This window comes from Macrobrachium rosenbergii, chromosome 57 (assembly GCF_040412425.1).
Source record: "Macrobrachium rosenbergii isolate ZJJX-2024 chromosome 57, ASM4041242v1, whole genome shotgun sequence".
NCBI lineage: Eukaryota > Metazoa > Arthropoda > Malacostraca > Decapoda > Palaemonidae > Macrobrachium > Macrobrachium rosenbergii.
This window is the reverse complement of record NC_089797.1, coordinates 13,310,395-13,335,394: the sequence shown is the minus strand read 5'-3', so window position 1 is coordinate 13,335,394 and position 25,000 is coordinate 13,310,395. Positions and strand designations below refer to the sequence as shown.

The 25,000-nt window shown below is 38.1% G+C and overlaps 3 protein-coding genes across 3 annotated transcripts in view; all 3 read left to right on the top strand.

The window, feature by feature from the left end:
• LOC136836962 (chondroitin sulfate N-acetylgalactosaminyltransferase 1-like) overlaps window positions 1-25,000 on the top strand; it is a 551,976-nt gene that overhangs the window by 165,213 nt on the left and 361,763 nt on the right. The window lies entirely within an intron of this gene.
• Window positions 18,070-18,741, top strand: LOC136836999 (golgin subfamily A member 6-like protein 1). Its single transcript, XM_067101529.1, has one exon. The coding sequence runs from the start codon at window positions 18,070-18,072 to the stop codon at window positions 18,739-18,741; it is 672 nt and encodes a 223-aa protein (XP_066957630.1).
• LOC136836998 (uncharacterized) lies at window positions 20,611-21,114 on the top strand. The gene has a single exon (XM_067101528.1). The coding sequence runs from the start codon at window positions 20,611-20,613 to the stop codon at window positions 21,112-21,114; it is 504 nt and encodes a 167-aa protein (XP_066957629.1).

Sequence of the window (25,000 nt, the reverse complement as noted above, 5' to 3'; positions counted from 1 at the left end):
AACCTATAACAACAATGTATGGCTCAAGGAAGAATGGTAATAAAAATGGCATTCTGTGTAAGATTATGAGAGAGGCATGAGATTTTACTTTATTATTATCGAAGATTCCTGTAAGAATAATATTATGTTACCTGACGATAGTCAAATGCGTCACATGCCCTATTAACGTATAATAACAATGCATGACTCAAGGAAGAATAGTAATAAAAATGGCATTTGAATGTTACGAAAGAGACTAAGATTTTGCGCTCTTATTAATAAGAATTTCTGTAGGAGTGGTATGAATATGTTACCTAACGATAGTCTAGTACGTCACTTGCCCTGTTAACCCATAATAACCTATAATAACAGTGTATGGCTCAAGGAAGAATAGTAATAAAAATGGCATTCTGTTTAAGATTATGAAGGAGGCATGAGATTTTGAGTTTTAACTAATGAGAACTCCTGTAGGAAAAATACGAAAATGTTACCTAATGATAATCTAGTAAGGTAGGCCACTGGAACTCAAGCGACTCATGGCCGATCGCATGTGGCCGTCGCAGGCGAAAGCAGGAAAAATAAACATCATTCCATTGACGTCATCGACATGGAGGCAAACACCACTCTCTCTCTCTCTCTCTCTCTCTCTCTCTCTCTCTCTCTCTCTCTCTCTCATTACTCGACTGACAGCGACCTCCACCAGTTCAAATCAACTGTCTCATTAAATTACCTTTAAGTTAAACAAGCCAATCAAGCTTCATTTCACCAATCCGTTCAAAAGGCGATCCCGACAAATGACATAACAGCCGATCAACGAACCAAGAGGCGATTCTCGACTTCTGATTGGTTGCTGGTGATGAAGGTGATTGGCCGGGAGAATGGAATGGTTGGGAGGCTTCTGGAAGATTGGGAGGAGGAGGATAATTAGTTGGGAAAAGGTGAGAGGAAAAAATGAGTCAAGAATAGAAAGCAGAATTCCAGCTGCAGGGTTTATATAGCTGTTGGCAGCAGCTGAACACAGAAATAAATAAAGAGGAATTCATATTTATATATAAAATGCATATTTACAGCAATCCTCATACCATGTAAATAATGTCAATAATTTTAAAAACAAGTAAAAAATGCGCCGAAGTTTCTTGGGCGCAATCGAGTTTTCTGTACAGCCGCTGCAGCGTGTAATCAAGGCCACCGAAAACAGATCTCTCTTTCGGTGGTCTCGGTATAATGCTGTATGAGCCGCGGGCCATGAAACTTCAACCACAACCCGGTGGTGGCCTGTCCTATATCGTTGCCAGACGCACGATTATGGGTAACTTTAACCTTAAATAAAATAAAAACTACTGAGGCTAGAGGGCTGCAATATGGTACGTTTGATGATTACAGTAGAGGGTGGATGATAAACATATCAGTCCTCGAACCTCAGTAGTTTTCAGCCTCTAACCTCAGTAGTTTTCAAGATATGAGGGCGGACAGAAAAAAGTGCGGACTGACAGACAAAGCCGTCACAATAGTTTTATTTTACAGAAAACTAAAAAAGGACAAATTAGCCAGAAAATTTCAGAGATAAAAAAGAAAGGAAGATTCTGCTGAACAACATAATAAGGAAAGGCTGAGGATGTCGAGAGAAATTAGTTAAATGTGTTCTTAAAGCGAAAGGAAATTGCACAGACAGAGAATACAGAAAATGGAGATAGAAAAGTAGGTATAAACACAAGGTGTTTGCAGCCTGTGACAACAACTGAACACATGGAAATAAGTAAATAAAGTAGGACTTCTAATCATATGTAAAATGCATATTTACAGCGATCCTCATACCTCGTAATTGAAGTCTATGAAGCTTTTTTTTTTTTAAAGGGACAAATGTGTAAGAAAATTCAGAGGAAAAAAATGGAAGGGAAGATTCCATTAATCAAATTAATAAGGAAAAGCTGAAGATCTTTGGAGAAATAATTTAAATTTGTTCTAAAAGCTGAAGGAAATTGAACGGATAGAAAATACAGAAAACAAACAAACAAACAAGAAAAAGAAATGGAGTTATAAACACCGGAGGGTAAATCCTTCGATGAACATTTCAGGAATTCAGAGTGCTCCTGACAGCGACAATAAACAAACATATCTCTTGTACTTCACTGTCTGTCTACAAACAAACACACACACACACACGATGCAGTTTTGGCATAGGTGCATTATTTAACAATTAGAGACCGAAAGAGACAGGCACTTCTTTTGCCGAAGTTTAACTGAAGTTTAACTTTTCCAGGGAGACACTTCTGTCCTCAGCTGTCCTGATCATTATTTCATCAGACCATCCTCTAACTCTCCCCGTAGGGGAGATAATGCCGTCGGTGCACCTCACACGGTGCACTGTAACCATTACTTAAGATTCTCTGCAGTGTCCCTGCGACCTCTAGCCGCAACCCCTGTCATTCCTTTTGTTTTAACCTTCATATTCTCTTTCTTCCATCTTACTTTGTACCCTCTCGTAGCAGTTGTTTCAACGCTATTTTCAGCTCTGAGTGATCTCATAGGTCCCAGTGCTTGGCCTTTGGCTTAAAATTATATTCCTGTCCTCCAACTCTTGAACTACTCGTCCTTATGTATGTTTCCAAAATTACCGAATCGTTTTCCAAAGTTTCCAATTCTTCGTCTACTTAGGCCCGGAATCTTATCACCTTCATGAAGGAAATGTCGGGGAAACGTTGTTTTTATACAAGTTCACAGTATGTACAAAATCCACAATATCCATCCTACTCGTACAATTATTTCTTTAGATATCACGATATTGCGATACGAGCTGAAATGCAAGCAACCTTTTCATCAGTTGCCTAGAATTTGCTCGTCTGAATATAAAGAGGATATGGAATTTCAGATATATCGTGAGCACCTGTTTTCCTGTTCGCATATTCCCGAGATACATCCCCGTTTTTTTTTTTTTTTTTTTTTTTTGCCATGCTCCTAGGTTAGGTTAGTTTAAGGTTAGGTTATGGTTAAGGTTAGGGTAAGTGAAGGTTAGGTTAGGTTAGGTTAGGTAACTGTATAGTAATTTGGGCGTGGGAAACGTAATGAGATTATTTTCAAGAAAATTCCAAGATCTTGGAAAATTCTATGGTTAGTTTTTAAGATACGGCGTCCCGCTTTCTTTTAGGGAAAGATCCCGGGCTGGTGCAATACTCGGTTACATCTCGGGGAAAGTGCATCCCGTTCACGTCTTTGAAAGACCGGTATATAAAGCGAATCACATTTTCCTGAGTCAAACATAATGAGGCAAATGAAACATACGGTACAACAATGAATAAAAATCCCGTACTTGTAACCTTGACGGCATCAAGTAGATTAGTGAAACCTTGGAAGAGACAATCCTTTCTCTTTAAGCAACCCCAGTAATGTAGGGTTTTCTTTCACTAACGGGAAATAGGAAATGCCTTGAGATATTGGCGTATGCGTGATACCTTGTTAAGGAATGCCTCTCCTAGAGGAAACTTGATCGCTTACGATCGGTAAGGTAAGCTTGCCAGATTCCTGCCATTTTGGCATATAAGATTTAGGCTAAAAGCCAGGCGCTGGACTTATGAGGTCATTCAGCGCCGAAAGAGAAATTGAGAATAAAAAGGTTGTAGAGGTGTAAAAGGAGGAAAACCTCGCAGTTGTATTATGAAACAATTGTTTGGAGAGGCAGGAAATAAGATAAAAGAAAGGAAATATGAACGGAGGTACAATAAGAAGAATGAAATGGGTTACAGCTAGGAGCCGGGGGATGCTGCAAAGTACTTTAAGTAATGCCTTCAGTGCACCGTGTGAGGTGCACTGACGGCATTACCTTCCTGCGGGGATCAGATTTCTGCCATTTTTAATCATAAGCGCACCAGCCACAGTATAAACCTAACTCTGTATCCATTAATTTCCAGTCATTAAAGTGTGGCAACTTTTCCACTGTGCTAGTACCACAAAGTTCAGACAGTGTGGCAACTTTTCCACTGTGCTAGTACCACAAGTTCAGACTTGCTATAAGGGATTACAGTACTCCTGAACTGGCTAATCAAAAGGTTCGCATATAAAACCTTCACACTTTCAAGTTTATGAGGCTACCTACTTCATTTCTGTGATGGCTTTGTAAAGAACCGACAATAGTTATTGCTGATGAGGTTTTGAGTGAGCCTTCATGCATCTTAAACGGTCTTGTATAGCATAGTGCTCGGGAACCTTCATTATTTTCAGTCTAGAGGTGATTGTTGGTCTTGGAAATAAGATTATTATTATTATTATTATTATTATTATTATTATTATTATTATTATTATTATTATTATTATTATTATTATTATTATTATTATTCAGAAGATGAACCCTATTCATATGGATCAGACCTACAGGGACCATTGACTTAAAATTCAAGCTTCTCTTACTTGTTTCAGTTTAGAGGTGATTGTTGATTTTGGAATTAAGGTTGTGCAGTAGGCATTCAGCACATGTTGCAGGAGCTGATTGTTGGTATTAGAAATGAGACAGTGCAATATGCAGACTATTCAACACTTGTTGCAGTTCTCGTTGCCCCCAATTGCAATATGAAGTTATTCTTTTGCTGAATAGAGATCAAGAACGATCTGTATATTGTGTAGAAAGTAGGGCGCGCAGCTGAGCTCCAGCTAAACTAAGGCTCTAATCGATTAGCAGATCTTCCCACTCCATGGGTTTCTTTGCATTCCTTTGAATGCATTTGGTGAGTGGATATTTCACATTTTACAGTGGTTATTATTGTATCAATCAACGACGGAAGATATTCTTTTCGGGCTGTTTTTTTTAACCTGTTTTCAACTGAAAGTTACCGTTATTATCACCTTTGGATCTTCCATGTTAAGGTGATGTGTGTGATATACACTGTACAGGCATCAGCACCAACATTGCGTTGAGGTATTACTATAATCTGAGTGTCTCCTGGATTGTAAAATAGTGCAAGACAGTAATGTTAATGGATTTAAATATTTGCGGGGTTAATTTTTATTTTAATTTCCCTGTAATTCTTGTTGTTGTGTCTCCTTTTCTTCAAATATGTATTCAAACGCTTTGAAAGACAATAGCTTTTTTGCGTGTGCATATGAATAATTGCACGTTTTGGATAATCTAATAATACTCTCACAGCGTAGGAAATTACATTTACCAACGTTTACCTCATGTTTATATATTGCACAGGAAGAGCAGAATGCATGTACATCATATATATGCAATTTATCATCTGTTTGATGTCACTGGTTGCCACGTCTTTGAACATCTCCACTGGATACAATAAATCATCCACCGATATGGGGAGACGGCAAGGGCGGTGATTTTGATCATTCTATCCTTCCCTTTAATGTGCCGGGCATATCTGTTTCCGATAATTCGTCGCGTAAGGGGAAGAAGAAGAAGGAAGGGAGGCTGCTGGCGAGCGATTTCACGGAATGCACCTTCAAAGGAGAGGGGAATTTACTCGGTAGGTATGGACTCCCTCCTCCAACCCACTCTCTGGTTCCGGTTCCCCCGCGATGGGAAGTTTGGGAGGAGGAGGAAGGCACGGAGGTAAGGCGTTGATTGTATGCAGATCAGGAGGGTGGTTAGGCAAAGCAGTTGTTGGCGATTCTATCGGGTGCGATATTACAGGTTTACAGAGATGCCTTGTTGTTTATCCTCTATTATTTTATTGTTAATATTGTTCATTTCTTCTTCTGGTTTGCCTCTGTAGCTCCAGTTTCTGGTTGCTGGTTACCGTCGTTGTGGTGGTCAGTTGCTGGATGACGACCTCCAAGTACGTGACCGTCCGTCCTCCCCGTCAGTTATTATTATTATTATTATTATTATTATTATTATTATTATTATTATTATTATTATTGTCAACCAGAAGATGGACGCTTGTCATGTGGAACAAGCCCACAGGGGCCACTGAATATGGTGTTCAGTTGAAAGAAGTACCTGAAGGTAACAGGAAATGCAGGAAGAATAAATCAGTTATTGATAAAGAAAAAAATAATTGACAAATTAACAAATAAATAGATAAAAATGTAAATAATTAAAATACAAGGAGAATTTTTTTAGGGTAGCAATGCATTGCATCTTAGCTTGAACTTTTGGGGTTCCAATTGCACAACATCCTCAGGGAGACTGTTCCACAGTCCAACGGTGCAAGGGATCAAGGACCTCTGGAATCTTTTATTTATTCTTTTAGTTTAGAATTTCATCCTTGGTGGCATAGCACAGAACGATTTATCACCTTTTGGGAACCTTTCTTTTGTGATTATTTATATATTTGATCTGAATTATTTTAATTACTGCAGTTACTGTCATTAAGAAAAAGTTCCCTGTTTAAAAATATAATTGTTCATTTAAGGAGTAACCGTTTGTCTACTGTCATTTTTTCCCCTTTGATTCCTACTTTTATTTATGACATTTTAAAAAACAACTAAATTAGAAATTGGTGGCAAATAATTCGCTTCCCTTAATACTGAATTATGTTCATAAATAATTAAATCCAGAGAAGAGTTACCAGTAACAGCATAAAATAATACTAACAGTGATATTTAAATGCAAAACATTGTGATTTTATTTAATATATATATATATATATATATATATATGTGTGTGTTATATATGTATATATGTATGTATATGTATGTTTTATATATATATATATATATATATATATATATATATATATATATATATATATATATATATATATATATATTATATATATATTTATATATATATATATATATATATATATATATATATATATATATATATATATATATATATATATATAATGTAATATACATGTATGTATGTATGTACGTGCGTGTATGTGTGTCTGTATATCACAGAAACAGGAAGGACTGAGTGTATTTTTAGTAAAGCTCCGAAGAAGACTTGTAGGAGTAGGGAAAGAGGTCACAGGCTCTTGTGAAGACAAAAGGTGTAAATGGAAGCAGACTCTTTTTCAAGGAATTAAATGGTCTGGCCTCAAGATTGCTTTTCGGAGAGAGAGAGAGAGAGAGAGAGAGAGAGAGAGAGAGAGAGAGAGAGAGAGAGAGAGAGTAGCTTTTAGGAAAGGAAAAGGGTTTTAATTTTTCAAAGAAATGTAAATTAACTCTCACCCTCCATCTTTCTCTACATCCCCCCCTTCATATCTTTTTCCTACTTCTGTTGTTAATACTGACTCTGCTCTCATATAGCCAACACACACACCAATTGCAAGAAAGTCAAACAAAGACTTCAATCAAATGCTTATTTTTAAACATGGTTTCTCACTTTCTTAAAAAAAAATACCTCTTAGAGAGAGAGAGAGAGAGAGAGAGAGAGAGAGAGAGAGAGAGAGAGAGAGAGAGAGAGCGAGAGAAAATGAATCTCTTTCACTTTCTGAAGCACCCAGCTACAATTATGACCTAGAATCATATGGTTATCAAAAACATTACACATTATTGAAAACGGTTCTTTTAAATGTATTTTTTTTCTTTGTACAATGATTTTTTTCGTTATTGTGTACGGATGGTAGGGTGGAGGGTGTACAGTACTAGGTTACGGATGGTAGGATGGTGGGTGTACAAAACTAGGTTGCGGATGGTTGGATGATGGGTGTACAATACTAGGTTACGGATGGTAGGATGGAGGATGTACAATACCAGGTTACGGATGGTAGGATGGAGGATGTACAATACCTGGTTATGGATTATAGGATGGAGGGTGTACAATACTAGGTTACGGATGGTAGGATGGACAGTGTACAGTACTAAGTTAAATTCTCAGATCATTTGAATAACTTTTTCATGATGCAATTTAGTAACTATGTGAAGAGCCCGGTAGCCTTTACATACTTTTCAGCTCGCCATAACTTCAGGTTCGGACGTCTTCATCCCCAGATGTATCAACAAAATTTTGTGTCTCAGGCGGGACCATGAAATACCTGCTTGGAGAAGGCTCCCTGCAGATGGACGTGATGTATCCAGAAAGCAACGTTTTTGCCAAGGGCTCCCCTTTAGCGGTGCTTTCCTCTAATTTCTTCGCAGGATGCATTGAGGAGGATGTTTTTATTAAGACGGCCTTTCCAGACATTTCTTGTGGATATGTTAATGACGTTTGTGAAAATATCTGACGATCACACCATACAACAATTCATAGAAGTCTTTGAGAAGTTTTATGACCGCAGTATGATGCCTCAGCGGTGCCAAAAGTGGGCCCCCACTCTCCCCGTTCCCTCGAAACCACCGCCACTGTTCACGTATGCTGAGACCTTGTCCTCTGTCGCAGTTAGGCTGCTAACACTGCTACCCACAGGGAACTCGACTGAACTTCTCAACAATTAGTGGATAACATTTTCTACAACATACTGGGAGGATCACAAGGCGAATTTTAAACAAATGCTGTGTACATAAACAAAATGACTAAGCCAGTGACAACTAATGTCACTTTATTGTACAAAAACCAGATATCCACAGCATATGAAGAGTAGAAAGGAGATCATTGCCAGCAGCATTCTCTCACCAGTAACACAGTAAAAACCATCATGTAATATCAATTTACAAGACAAGAGATCCCCTTAGACCAGCTGAACATCAAACGACCAGCAAGGTAAACAAGCAAACCTTCCAAAGCTAGGAATGTAGACCATACAAACCCATGTATGTTTGGATGATAGGGACTCGCCTGTTGAGACTTCTTACCTACCGCCTCCAAGACAGCACCATAAAAAGGCAGTACGGGAACTGTCATGGACTATGCCTAACCTGAGATCTTCTTGCCTTTGGTTCAGAAATTATCAAGTACGTGTTCGACCCCAGGCACATCTCCCAACTTGAATCACTGTGCATTCAAGAGCAGTCCCCATCAACAAACCTTCATTGTGAAAAATATTTCATCCACCCAACATTGCCACGTCTGAGGTGCACCCTGCAACGCGTGAATGTCAGACATTTCTTCCAAGGCGCCCCTTTTCCCATACATCGGATGGTCAGGTTGACTGAAACCTTCATTATAGCATTATAACTTCTAATTTTATTTTTTCCTTTATCTGACATCACTCTCATCAGTAACCTCACTTCTGCCTTGCACTTTTATAGAAGTACTGCCTTTCCTTACTGTTTTGTTCAGTATACTGCAGACGATAAGACGTGCTTTCTGGAAGCTTTTGGAGCAATTAAAGCGACCTTGAGTGATAGGAACTGAATTTTTTCCTCCCTTCTGAGGAAAAAATTTTGTGAAAAATTGAGAAGACTAGACAAAATATTATATGGAGAAAACATGATAAGGGTAACAGATGAATGGTAGAAGAACTCTAAGTTGGTACTACTTTCTAATGTAATTGAGAAGGAAATGCCCAGGACCGAATGCTCAGAGGATGGAGGGTGCAAGGGGCTATGGTGTTGGTGAAGAGTGGTCGGGAGAGAACATATATATATATATATATATATATATATATATATATATATATATATATATATATATATATATATATATATATATATATATATATAAGACACACATGTTCATTCAAAAATATAGTTTGTATGTCTCTCTCTCTCTCTCTCTCTCTCTCTCTCTCTCTCTCTCTCTCTCTCTCTCTCTCTCTCCCCCTTCATTTAGCCATGGCAGAAGCTGTAAGCACTTGTGGTGTCTATTTGGTTTTGTATTCTTATCATACAGTGGATGAGGGAGAGTGGAGGAGAGGAAGAGAAAATAGTAATCTCAGTCTCAGGAATAGTTTCTCAGTCAGTCAGTCTTTTGCTATTTCTTCCTTCTTGTTTTGAAAACACTTCATTACTATTATTATTATTTTTGGTCTTTATCCTTCGGAGCAAGATAACCGCTCCTCCTCTTTTTTTTATTACTAGCATTATTTTTTAGATATCTTTAGGGGTGGTTTTTTCTCTGTAACATCGCCCCGCCCCCTTGTTTTAATAGTAGTATTCTTTAGGTATCTTTATTGGTGGTTTTCTCTGTAACCCCTCCCCCCCTCGTTATTTCTAGTATTTTTAGATGGAGAGGTGAAATAAAAACCAGTTCCAATTAAAAAAAAATATAGAATAACCACAACCAAATATATCTTTGTTATAGATGTGTTTAGTTGTGGCTTTTCGATTTTTAGTTTTCTGTAAAAGAAAACTATTGTGCTTGTCTGTCCGTCCGCACTTTTTCTGTCCGCCCTCAGATCTTAAAAACTAATGAGGCTAGAGGGCTGCAAATTGGTATGTTGATCATCCACCCTCCAATCATCAAACACACCAAATTGCAGCCCTCTGGCCTCAGTAGTTTTTATTTTATTTAAGGTTAAAGTTAGCCATAATCGTGCTTCTGGCAACGATATAGGATAGGCCAACACCGGGCCATGGTTAAAGTTTCATGGGCCGCGGCTTATACAGCATTATACTGAGACCATCGAAATATCTGTTTTCGTTGGCCTTGATTATATGCTTTAGCGGCTGTACAGGAAACTCGATTGCGCCAAAGAAACTTCGGCGCATTTTTTACGTGTTTTTATTATACCTCATCGTCTAAAGATACTCTTCATTCCGTACCTAATTATTAGGAATAATTATTGGGAATATTTAGATGTGAGTCTCTTATTTATGAAACTGATTGGGTATTCCGAGTGGTGTTGTCAGTTAAAATTAGGGTGAAGGTATTTGCCTTCTAGTTTTAAGCCTTTCATCAGATTCATTATATGTCATCAGTGACATTACTAAATAACTAAATGTGTGCAAGTTTTTTGGTTCGATTAACTTTCTGGGTAAAAAAAGTGTTTCCGAATGATTGAATATCGACCATGGTTTTCTCTCTTTTCAATGCATGGAGGAACTCGGTCATTTTGCCCCTTCCCATCTGAAACCAATGAAGGCGAGAAAAAAACATGTTTATCGCCCCCGTTTTGAAGGAGGCATTCTGCTCCAGTTCCCATTTTTGAAGATGTTTTTCTTCTAGGAGGAGTCCTTTTTATTTTATTTGCCATCGCTTTTTTATAATCTAAAAGATTTTGTCGATTTGAGATTAAAACTTTCTAAGGTTAATCGCAGGAGTCTGGTGGCAGGATAGAGTTAGTAATAATACCATAAGGCTAATTACTATAGTTCCTTATGTAAGGGGGGAATAATGATGGAGAGATGGGGATGATTTGAACATGTCCTTCTCACCACTCCAGGGAGAGTGGTACTTGTCAGCTAGGCTCTGGAGGGAGCCAGAAGGGCTGGAAGACCCAGTCATACCTAGGTGAGGGAACCTTGAAACGAGAAGCTGTAGATAAGTGGATATTCATGGAAGTGAAAGCCCAGGAAAGATATGAGTCGCTGAATTCCACAGAGGCACAGGGCGTTGGAGTCAGTAATCATATATATATATATATATATATATATATATATATATATATATATATATATATATATATATATATATATATATATATATATATGTATGTATATATATATATGTATATATATGTATGTATGTATACATAAATATATATACAAAAATATAACATACATATATATATATAATACATAGATATATATATATATATGTATATGTATATATACACACACATATATGTATATATATATATTTGCAATTATATATTTGTTCGTATATTTAATGGCACGGTTCATTCACCCTTTTATTTGCAACGTTAGTTTCTTCTTATTTCAGTTCGGTTCAGTGAAAAAATTATGCTTTTCAATAGTTTCAAAATGTAAATATTTGTGCAAGTTTAATGGTTTTTCATTTGGCTGCTTCACTTTTTTTTTTTTTTTTTTTTTGCACAATTTACTGCCAAGACCATAACTGAATGCGAGGAGGCAGTATTTATTTAATAACTCTTTTGCGTGCAGAATTCCATGTTCGTTAGTTTAACCTCCAGGGGGAAAGAGATCATTAAAATCTTTTGATTCATTAAATGTGATTTTGTTATTTCCATCCGTTGAACATGGCATTTCTTACTCTGATTTTCTAATTGTAACCCCAGGATGCAGAGTGCCTTAAACACATTGTGCATTAATTTTTAATAACCACAATACCACAATGCCCTCTTGGAAACTCTTTGTCACTGCTAAGCCTAGATCCAAACGAAGAAAGAAATGAAGATATCCTGATGCCCTGTCGAGATTCGAACTCGCGTCCGGGTTATCAGAACAGGTAATGATAATTTATGCGAAAGTATTCATCCAAACGTCGAATTGCCCATGAAATACTGCTGACTCTCTCGGAAACAGTGGTCTTTTCTGTCCCTAGGTGTATATGTATACATTTATTACAAATATACAGTACACGTAATCAGTGTACAGCTTACGTCCACTTGTGCTGGTGTGTAAGGGGCTATTTATCAGCCTGCTGTTGCTTTAAAGGCCTATATGCACATCTTTATATATTCCTACTTTGCACAGTCGTGTGTAGAATTAAAGTATGCTTCGTAAATGATTCACTTTGTGTCACTTAATGGAATTTCTTTTGCGAGATATTGTTCAGTGCTGTTCGTTTCCAATTGTTCTTGACTTTGGGTAAACATTAAAACGTAATTTGACTGTTTTAAGGTACGTTGAAGGCATATCAAGAATTATGTAAGAAATCTGAAGTGTAATTTTGGACTTAGATCCACGTTTTAGTTTTCTGTAAAAGAAAACTCTTGAGATGGCATTGTCTGTCCGTCCGCACTTTTTCTGTCCGCCTTCACATCTTAAAAACTACTGAGGCTAGAGGGTTCCAAATTGGTATGTTGATCATCCACCCTCCAATCTTCAAGCATACCAAATTGCAACCCTGTAACCGCAGTAGTTTTTATTTTACTTAAGGTTAAATTTAGCCATGATCGCGCTTCTGGCACCGCTTTAGGTACCAACAACTCAGGCCACCACCGGGCGGTGGCTGAAAGTTTCATGGGCCGTGGGTGAGAGTTTCATACAGCATTTATGATACGTTGTACAGAAAACTCGATTGCGCCGAAGACAGTTCGGCGCATTTTTTTACTTGTTTTGTTTTCATGATAATGAGAATTTAACGGGACAAAAAATTGCTTAAGTTTATATTACAAGAAATTATAATAGTGATTTATGCCCTGAAGTTAAGCGTTCAACCCAGGTGACTGGTGCTCTGATTTTGTAGCGAAATCATGTTTTCAGAAAATAAAAAACAGTGATGAAATGATGAAGGAAATAACGAGGAACAAAGAAAAGGTCCAAGAAATAAATGCACTGAACAAAACATACAGTGCGGAAAAAAAAACATAGAAAATCCTGAGGAAAGTAATTGAATAAAAAACATGAAAAAATAACCCGGAGTGACCGAAAATGGAGCTGGGGGATAAATGAAGAAAACAGAAAAAAGAAATGCAAAGATGAATAGGGGCGGATGTCGGTTCATTCTGGGCGTATGATTGTTATAGTTAAGTAGACGATGATAATGATAGTAGGTACAATGCCTCCACTTTCTCTTCATGCTCTTGCTGACACACACACACGCACACACACACATAAGGCAATCTCCGTTAACTTAACCGCCATGGTTGTTATTTCACCACCCCACCCTCGAAACTCTGGAAGTTCTTGTATTGTTTGTGTCCACGTTCCCTAAGCTGCGTGTTTTTCCCTCCTAACTTCAGACCCCGAGTCTGTCAGCACCCAAAGCCGGGGTGTGTCCCCTGCGATTAGCCTGCACTCAGATCCCCAAATCCGCTTAAGGATTACCCACGAGAGGAAGCGCAACTTTCATCTGGTCATGCACCGTGCAGTATTATTATTAGCGCGCTGGGACTTGGGATTGCTGTCTCCCGTACACTTCGGATCCCCTACCTACCCTGACTCCCACCCGGGGCGGACAAACAGGTCTGCGGGAGGAGGGTGGATGTCTCCCCTACCCTCCCAATCCCATACCTACCCCGCCCCCACCCGGGGCTGACAAACAGGTCTTCAGGAGGAGGTTGGATGTCTCCCGTGCCCTCCCATTCCCCTACCTACCCCACCCCCACCAGGGGCGGACAAACAGGTTTTCAGGAGGAGGGTGGATGTCTCCCCTTCCCTATCGTTCCCCTACCTACCCCACCTCACCCTGGGTGGACAAACAGGTTTGCAGGAGTAAGGTGTATGTCTCCTCTTCCCTCTGGTTCCCCTACCTACCCCACCCCACCCCCACCAGGGGCGGACAAACAGGTTTTCAGGAGGAGGGTGGATGTCTCCCCTTCCCTATCGTTCCCCTACCTACCCCGCCTCACCCGAGGTGGACAAACAGGTTTGCAGGAGGAAGGTGGATGTCTCCCCTACCCTCCCATTCACGTACCTACCCCACCCCCCACCAAGGGCGGACAAACAGGTTTTCAGGAGGAGGGTGGATGTCTCCTCTTCCCTCTCGTTCCCCTACCTACCCCGCCTCACCCTGGGCGGACAAACAGGTTTGCAGGAGTAAGGTGTATGTCTCCTCTTCCCTCTGGTTCCCCTACCTACCCCGCCTCACCCCGGGGCGGACAAACGGGTTTGCAGGAGGAGGGTGGATGTTTCCCCTACCCTCCCATTCCCCTACCTACCCCGCCCCCAAACTATTAGTAAATAGATAAAAATGTTATAGTCAAACCAAAATGTCCATGCGGGTGACAGGAGGTTTCCCCGGTCTATATCGTTCGCAGTTAAGAACATTTTAGTCATTTTACCCATAAGGAAACTGCCGTACTTAAACCTAAAACCTCAGCGGTAAAGGCGGATTAAGCACTCAGGTGGAGTGTCCGCTCCTGCGTATTTATTGTGGATTTTCTGTTTTCATTTCTTCTAAATGCGACATCGAGTAACCTTTGCGTGTGCGTATATGTGTGTGCATATTATTTGTGTGTATATACTCTATATATATTTATATATATTATATTATATATATATATATATATATATATATATATATATATATATATATATATATGTGTATGTGTGTGTGTGTGTCTGTGTATATATGTATATTTATATATATACATATATATATATATATATATATATATATATATATATATATATATATATATATATATATATATATATATATATATATATATATATATATATATATATATATATATACACACACTACTTTAACATCTGAAACGATAGAGCCTATCAAAGAAACACAAAGGAAAGGTATGGTTGACCCTTTGCACGTATACAGATGTAGAGATTTGATAAGAGATAACCTTTTATAATCTTTTAATTGCACTGCCTATCCCAGAATATGACTGCCTCCAAACTCTTCTGTAAGCCAAGTTGATCTTACTGAAAGACTTTATCGGGTATTGGGGTCACGTCTTTAAAGGAGTGAAATTCCAGCTTGTGTGATTAGGATTTAACTCGTGTCATTATAAAGGTATAAAGTTCGTTTTGTCTCTCGTCTTCGTCTATATATAACAGCGTTTTGCATGTGTACAATGTCATTCACTCGACTCACCGTGTAAAGAAAGTACGCCCAGGCGTGTTCTTCCTGCTTCAGCCTTGGAAAAAGAGGAAAAAACTGAGACGCGTTCTCCCTGCTTCTGCCAGGCCAGTCGCATACGACGTTCACAGTTGCCCTGCGAGAGAAAAGGTAAACAATGGGCCCTTGACCGATGAGACGAGAGTTTACGATCGGGCATGTGAAGCTACCAATATTCCAAGAAGGACTATGGAAAGAATCATCAAGGAAGGGAGAGATACGGAAGAAGAATTTGGAGAACCAACGTTCAGTGGATCTAAAGTCAGATGTAAACCATTTATATTTGTAATAAGAAGGACAAAGAAAAAAGAAAGAAACGAAAGTGCGGGTGGAGGGATTGGTCTCGCACCATCCAGTACAGAACTTAATCCTGCTTTACTATGAGCTGATGAGATTTTTCCCTTTGCCTACAAGGGAAAATGTCCTCAACTTTTAGATTCAAATATGAAGCATTCTGATGACACCTCCTGTCATCCGCCTTGACATTTTGGTTTGACTATAGTGAGTTCTGTATATGTAGGAGGTATATAAACTCGTTCCTGATAGGGACTTTTCACCCAGCTGTCACAGTAGATAACTGGATCAACTGGTGGATTTACAGTGTGGCGATTTAGATAATTAAATATTACTTTAGAAGACAAGTACATCGGGTTAAGAAGAGAATACTGATATTAAGGCATTAAGGTAAAACTAAGCAGTTAATGGGTTAGTGTGTTTAGATTATATTGGACTCATACCAGCACGGACCCTTGGCAGAGTGCGGTCTACGATTGAGATGAAAAGTTGAAAATAATGACTGTTTTTAACCTCTAGACTCGTCATCCTGCCGAGACTGAAATATTATCTAGTGCTAGGCTTTGGACCTTGATTTAGTGATGCGTTTACAATATTTTCTTCTCCCCCGTATGGAGGTAGTGCCGTCATTGCACCTCACGTGGTGTACTGTAGGCATTACTTAAGGTTCTTTGCAGCATTCCTTCGACCTGTAGTTGCAACCTCTTTCATTCTCTTTTGTTGTACCTCCTCTATATTCTCTTTCTTCCATCTTACTTTCCACCCTCTGCTAACAATTGTTTCATATTACAAATGCGAGGTTTTCTTCCTGTTGCATCTTTCAAACCTTCTGTACTCGCTACTTCCCTTTCAGCGCTGCATGACCTCATAGGTCCCAGCGCTTGACCTTTGGCCTAAAATTTTTTTTATTTCATTCCATAATTTCTTCTCAGGTTTTTTTTTTTTTTTTATCTCCGTGTGATAAAACGCATGAGTAATTATTTTGTCCAACACAAAAATAGATTGATTCAATAAAAATTTATTCATTAATGTAAAAGGACTACCTAATATCCAAGAACCCTCATAATGAAAGTTGGAAACAAACTTTGAAAAGTAAATGGAAATAGTTCTCCATCTACTTCTCGTCGCCCGTCTGTAGCGTTTGATCAAGTTTTCGGAGTTGTAGGATTACTCCTCGAGCACTTCTCCCTCTTTCGTCCTCCCGTAGGATTTTTCCTGCTAATTCCTGCTGTGCAGGATATTAGCAAGGGTGTGTCTGCTAGGCCAGGATTTCTGGATCCTGGGCTAGGCATACAAGGAGGCAGAGAGAGTGATGAAATAAGAGGAGAGGCGACCTCGAACGGTCTCAGGGATACCTTGAGATTTAGGACACCAATTAATCGTGGGTTGTTTATTGGGTTAGGGCAGGAGGTAGGAGGCTGATGATGATGGGGAGGAGGAGGAGGAGGAGGAGGAGGAGGAGGAGGAGGAGGAGGAGGAGGACTGGAGGAGAGGAAGAGGAGGGGAGGGGGAGGAGGAGGAGGGGGAGGGGGTTGGGTGAAGGAAGGGGTGGAAAGGGCAGAAAGGAGAAGAGAACAAAATGTTTAAGGTGGTTGGTGCGATAGGAAATGGTATCTATATTTTTGATACTGCCATTTTCGTCGAATTTAGGCTGGTGACAAAATCCTGATTGTAACAACAGAAGCGCACTCAGTTATGAAATCTTGGGAAGAGAAGGAAAACCGGTTTATCTTCCTCGCTTGGAAGACGCATTCTGCCCATGTTCCCTCTTTTTTTAATAATAATTTTCCAGGAGAATTACTCAAAAATTTCCCTCGGTGTGACACAAGCCAGTCCTTTTCTTAATTCATTTAATCGTTCATATTCCCATCATATTGTTTATATATTTTTGCACAAATTGTTTCTTCTAATTTATCGCGGTTATGAAACAGTTTACGTGTTTATAATTTGGTAAGTTGCGGGGTAGTGCAAAATTTGTAATATTTTGCTCGTAGACTCCTTCACCCACACCTTCCATGGTGTAATATTCAATAATTTGGCTTTGAATCTCAACATCCAATTACCACTACAAGAAATAACAGATAACACCGGAATAATTCACAAAAAAGGAATTACGAGAAAATAAATATATCAAGTGAGCGTGTTTATAGAGAGACGGGAAGCATCATCAAATATACTTGATATTTTTCCGATCGAGATGAAGGATTACACCTCAGTAAGAGGGATAGCCTAAATCCAGTGATATTCTCATTTCTGCCTATGATGCTCACTCACCATCCATTTAACCGAAAGTAAGACCCAGATCCAAAATGAAATATTTAGACTGGTATCGAAAAGATGATCACAAGGTCAGGATGACTGAGACATCGAGAAAAGTGGATCAAAAAGTCAAGAATATTGAGGTATCGAGAAAAGAGGATCACAAAGTCAAGAAGACTGAGATATCGAGAAAAGAGGATCACAAAGTCAAGAAGACTGAGATATCGAGAAAAGAGGATCACAAAGTCGAGAAGACTGAGATATCGAGAAAAGAGGATCACAAAGTCGAGAAGACTGAGATATTGAGAAAAGATGATCACAAAGCCGAGAAGACTGAGATATTGAGAAAAGAGGATCACAAAGTCGAGAAGATTGAGATATTGAGAAAAGAGGATCACAAAGTCGAGAAGACTGAGATATTGAGAAAAGAGGATCACAAAATCAAGAAGACTGAGATATTGAGAAAAGATGATCACAAAGCCGAGAAGACTGAGATATTGAGAAAAGAGGATCACAAAGTCGAGAAGACTGAGATGTTGAGAAAAGAGGATCACAAAGTCGAGAAGACTGAGATATCGAGAAAAGAGGATCACAAAGTCGAGAAGACTGAGATATCGAGAAAAGAGGATCACAAAGTCAAGAAGACTGAGATATCGAGAAAAGAGGATCACAAAGCCGAGAAGACTGAGATATTGAGAAAAGAGGATCACAAAGTCGAGAAGACTGAGATGTTGAGAAAAAGAGGATCACAAAGTCGAGAAGACTGAGATATCGAGAAAAAGAGGATCACAAAGTCGAGAAGACTGAGATATCGAGAAAAAGAGGATCACAAAGTCGAGAAGACTGAGATATCGAGAGAAGAGGATCACAAAGTCAAGAAGACTGAGATATCGAGAAAAGAGGATCACAAAGTCGAGAAGATTGAGATATCGAGAAAAGAGGATCACAAAGTCGAGAAGACTGAGATACCGGGAAAAGAGGGTCACAAAGTCGAGAAGACTGAGATATCGAGAAAAGAAGATCACAAAGTCGAGAAGACTGAGATATCGAGAAAAGAGGATCACAAAGTCGAGAAGACTGAGATATCGAGAAAAGAGGATCACAAAATCAAGAAGACTGAGATATCGAGAAAAGAGGATCACAAAGTCGAGAAGACTGAGATATCGAGAAAAGAGGATTACAAAGTCGAGAAGACTGAGATATCGAGAAAAGAGGATCACAAAGTCGAGAAGACTGAGATATCGAGAAAAGAGGATTACAAAGTCGAGAATACTGAGATATCGAGAAAAGAGGATCACAGAATCAAGAAGACTGAGATATCGAGAAAAGAGGATTACAAAGTCGAGAATACTGAGATATCGAGAAAAGAGGATCACAGAATCAAGAACACTGAGATGTCGAGAAAAGAGGATTACAAAGTCGAGAAAACTGAGATATCGAGAAAAGAGGATCACAAAGTCGAGAAGACTGAGATATCGAGAAAAGAGGATCACAGAATCAAGAAGACTGAGATATCGAGAAAAGAGGATTACAAAGTCGAGAATACTGAGATATCGAGAAAAGAGGATCACAGAATCAAGAAGACTGAGATATCGAGAAAAGAGGATTACAAAGTCGAGAAGACTGAGATATCGAGAAAAGAGGATCACAAAGTCGAGAAGACTGAGATATCGAGAAAAGAGGATCACAGAATCAAGAAGACTGCGATATCGAGAAAAGAGGATTACAAAGTCGAGAAGACTGAGATATTGAGAAAAGAGGATCACAGAATCAAGAAGACTGAGATATCGAGAAAAGAGGATCACAGAGTCGAGAAGACTGAGATATTGAGAAAAGATCATCACAGTCAAGAAGATTGAGATGTCGAGAAAAGAGGATCACAAAGTCAAGAAGACTGAGATATCGAGAAAAGAGGATCACAAAATCAAGAAGACTGAGATATCGAGAAAAGAGGATCACAAAGTCGAGAAGACTGAGATATCGAGAAAAGAGGATCACAGTCAAGAAGACTGAGATATCGAGAAAAGAGGATCACAAAGTCGAGAAGACTGAGATATCGAGAAAAGAGGATCACAGAATCAAGAAGACTGAGATATCGAGAAAAGAGGATCACAAAGTCGAGAAGACTGAGATATCGAGAAAAGAGGATCACAAAATCAAGAAGACTGAGATATCGAGAAAAGAAGATCACAAAGTCGAGAAGACTGAGATATCGAGAAAAGAGGATCACAAAATCAAGAAGACTGAGATATCGAGAAAAGAGGATCACTAAGTTGAGAAGACTGAGATATCGAGAAAAGAGGATCACAAAGTCGAGAAGACTGAGATATCGAGAAAAGAGGATCACAAAGTCGAGAAGACTGAGATATCGAGAAAAGAGGATCACAAAGTCGAGAAGACTGAGATATCGAGAAAAGAGGATCGCAAAATCAAGAAGACTGAGATATCGAGAAAAGAGGATCACAAAGTCGAGAAGACTGAGATATCGAGAAAAGAGGATCACAAAGTCGAGAAGACTGAGATATCGAGAAAAGAAGATCACAGAATCAAGAAGACTGAGATATCTAGAAAAGAGGATCACAAAGTCGAGAAGACTGAGATATCGAGAAAAGAGGATCACAGTCAAGAAGCTTGAGATGTCGAGAGAAGAGGATCACAAAGTCAAGAAGACTGAGATATCGAGAAAAGAGGATCACGAAGTCAAGAAGACTGAGATATCGAGAAAAGAGGATCACGAAGTCAAGAAGACTGAGATATCGAGAAAAGAGGATCACGAAGTCAAGAAGACTGAGATATCGAGAAAAGAGGATCACAAAGTCAAGAAGACTGAGATATTGAGAAAAGAGGATCACAAAGTCAAGAAGACTGAGATATCGAGAAAAGAGGATCACGAAGTCAAGAAGACTGAGATATCGAGAAAAGAGGATCACGAAGTCAAGAAGACTGAGATATCGAGAAAAGAGGATCACAAAGTCAAGAAGACTGAGATATCGAGAAAAGAGGATCACAAAGTCAAGAAGACTGAGATATCGAGAAAAGAGGATCACAAAGTCAAGAAGACTGAGATATCGAGAAAAGAGGATCACAAAATCAAGAACACTGAGATATCGAGAAAAGAGGATCACAGTCAAGAAGCTTGAGATGTCGAGAAAAGAGGATCACAAAATCAAGAAGACTGAGATGTCGAGAAAAGAGGATCACAAAATCAAGAAGACTGAGATATCGAGAAAAGAGGATCACAAAGTCAAGAAGACTGAGATATCGAGAAAAGAGGATCACAAAATCAAGAACACTGAGATATCGAGAAAAGAGGATCACAGTCAAGAAGCTTGAGATGTCGAGAAAAGAGGATCACAAAATCAAGAAGACTGAGATGTCGAGAAAAGAGGATCACAAAATCAAGAAGACTGAGATATCGAGAAAAGAGGATCACAAAGTCAAGAAGACTGAGATATCGAGAAAAGAGGATCACAAAGTCAAGAAGACTGAGATATCGAGAAAAGACGATCGCAAAGTCAAGAAAATGAGATATCGAGGCAACGTTCTTATTGCTGTGTATCGTTTCTGTAATTGCTGTGTTGTCTGTTTAACTGAACAAAATTATATTCACGGGCAATTGATCGTCTTTTATATGAATACCTCAAGTAATGTTCTCAGTGTTATTCTGCCCCATCAAAGCTCTTTCAAATACCTGGAAAAGAATAAAATGAAGATAATCCAGTACAGTTGGCATCGTTTTGAATGATTACTTACTATATATATATATATATATATATATATATATATATATATATATATATATATATATATATATATATATATATATATATATATATGTATATATATAAATATATATATATATATATATATGTATATATATAAATATATATATATATATATATATATATATATATATATATATATATATGTATATATATGTATATATATATATATATATATATATATATATATATATATATATATATATATATATATATATATATATATATATATATATATATATATATATATAAATATATATATATATATGTATATATATGTATATATATATATATATATATATATATATATAAAATATATATATATATATAAATATATATATATATATATATATATATATATATATATATATATATATATACATACACATACATGAAAGAACAACACAGCTGCGGGGAGAGGTAAACAGCATTGGAGCCGATCCGTCGGCGCATAAGTCCTTTAAACATCTTTGATAAAAAAAAAACTCATCCCGTAAACACTTAGGAGACTTTTTCTTCTCCTGTGACCAAACAGTAAATGGACTTTTCCTTAGCCCTCGTGTCTTCACAAAAAAAAAAAAAAAAAAAGTCAGCAAGACCAGCTCGGCATCTTGAATGAAGGACAAAAAATAAAAAAAAACTTTCGGAAAAAAACAGATGGAAGGAAGTTCCCTTCTTCCTGTTCTCATCCTTTTGTATGTTGGAATATTTTCTTGGAACTGGTTACAGTAAGGCTCGGTTCCCCTGGAATTTTCCTGGAACATAGGCTCCTGGAAACCATAGGATTCTTTCCAGGTCGTTCATGCCATGCAGTATAACGGTAATAATCATGGCGGGGAGGTGTGGAGAAGAGCACAAAAGAGATTGAAAAGAATGAGAAGAAAAAGGAAGATTGGGCGGCCTCGACCTCTCCGAGATTAATGGCGCCACTTAATCGTGGGTGTGATTGCTTATTGGGGGGGGAGGGGGTAGGGGAACAGGGGAGAGAAAGAGAGAGAAAAGGGGATGGAAAGAGTGGAGGAGGAGAAAACCGAAGATTGAGGGGTTGGGTCGGGGTATAGAGTGTTATGGAGGGCATCGGTCACTGTCAAATCATCTGGCCTCGTGTGTTGCCAAAAACTGGTTTTGGAAAATGTTTTTATTCACTGTTATTAAGAGGATTGTGCTTATGCGTAAATGCATGTGTATTAGATTTTATGTATTGTGCCGGGAATTAATCGTCTGCAATTTGTATTTTTAATTGTTATATTTTTAATACTTTTTTTGCTATTGTTCTCCATATCATTACTGTCATTACCATTATTATGAATTATATTTTTTCTGCTTCTTCAGCAACTGTGCGGATACTGCCGATTATTATTTTTATCGTGTTACTTTAAGTATCTAGATTGTGTGTATTATATTTGTATATTCCATGCATATGGCCCTGATCTGCAACAAAGGATATTGTTATTATTATTATTATTATTATTATTATTATTATTATTATTATTATTATTATTAAGTGTATCACATTATTTTTTTTTAAATGGGGAATCTTGAAGAGTACCATACTCGGCTGTTTGTTATTTACCTCAATTTATCATTTTTCCTTTGTATCCCAAGACTGAAATTATTTTCCTATTGAATTGAAAACCTCCAATGCCAGTTTTGTTTATGACAAGGAATCTTGTTTTCGCGGTTCTTGGCCCTTAGTGATGACACACTCCGATCTGAAGGCTTTTAAATCGGTGCTTTGGGAACACGAAGAAGGATAAAGAGTTTTAGAGTCAGAAAGTGGATGTTGTAATGAAATAATAATTGGAATGAGATAATATTGATGAGATGTTCCTTTTGGAGTTGCCTGACTTCAGAGAGCTCCCAGTTAGAGATCATTGACTTCTTCAGCCTCTTATTGCTAAATCATTTTTGAATTCACATTCGTGTGTGTGTATGTGTGTGTGCACGCGTGTGTGTGTGTGTGCGCGCGTGCATGCTGTTGGCAGTTCTTGTGTGAAAAGACAGAGATAGAGTGAGAAGAATGTAATTTCTTTTATTGTTGCTTAGAGGACATCCTGAATCATCTTTACATTTGTCATACAGGGATATGCGTTGCCTCGTATTTTCTCTATTCCTTTTCCATTTTAATCGGGTTTTGCATCTTGTTTTTATTGTTCCGGGGGAGGTTTCCTCTTGTTTACCATGTTCACTTTTGTCGACAAATTGTTTTCTCATTTTTTTCACTTTTCCCTTAATATTTTATTAAAGTTCTTTCGTTTTAATATTTCTTTCCTGTGGTTCTTTGTTCTTGCTTATTTTCTCCTCATTTATTTTTCTGTAGCTTTCGTTTACATGATGTCAGGACTGTCATTTTTTCGTGCATTATGAAAATCCACTAAAATCTTTGATTTACGTAGATATTTACTCACTGTTATCGTAAGGTTTCTTTTAGTTGCATTCTCGTTCACTTGCTTTATGCCTAACAGCAATTTCCCACGCTGTCCTTTTTTGGTGTCTTTTATTTCTTCTCTCCTTAATCCTCTCCTCCATCATCCAATCTCCGAGAAGGTTCTTAACCGCTTCGTTCTCATTGGCAGTCACCATAATCCTTGACAGCCAATCAACTGTCGGATGTCGCCTCCTAGATTGTTGATTGACTGACTTGGCGTCTGTCAAGATCGCCTCCCACACGAATCGTGAAATCGGGCTTAATGGGGTTGTGTGATGATTAGGTAAATTAATGAATAGGGTGATTTGGGCTAGTGGAGTCCATTATCAGTTTAGTAACAATAGGAGAGAGAGAGAGAGAGAGAGAGAGAGAGAGAGAGAGAGAATATGTTAGTTCGTTCTTTGATTGTCATTTCGGAGCCTATAACGTACGTGTTGTTGACTGAATGCTTTGGATATTTGAGAAGGTATATCCTTTCCGAGTACCGGGATGACGATGGTAATTACTTCATTTCCAGTTTTATTGCCGAAACTATTAAAGCAGCTGAATGATAAGATTGGCATTTTTGACATGATAGGCCCAAGCAAAGAGAGGTAATAAATATAAAGAGTAGCATTTAACTGAGGCCTATAAAAGATTAGAAATGATAATCAATATTAAAACAAGTAGCTGGTGGAATTTTTCATTTTTTAGACGCTGACCACTTTCTCAAAATGAATTTATTTTTCATAATAGCGGGGGGGCGGTTATTTAATGAATATGTACTATAAGTGAAAGAATTCTTATAAGCTGTAAAGGATTCTTTAACGTTTTTGG

Bases quoted from the DNA above. Each gene is read 5' to 3' on its own strand.
- LOC136836999 (XM_067101529.1), top strand. From the start codon at position 18,070: ATGACTGAGACATCGAGAAAAGTGGATCAAAAAGTCAAGAATATTGAG.
- LOC136836998 (XM_067101528.1), top strand. From the start codon at position 20,611: ATGTCGAGAGAAGAGGATCACAAAGTCAAGAAGACTGAGATATCGAGA.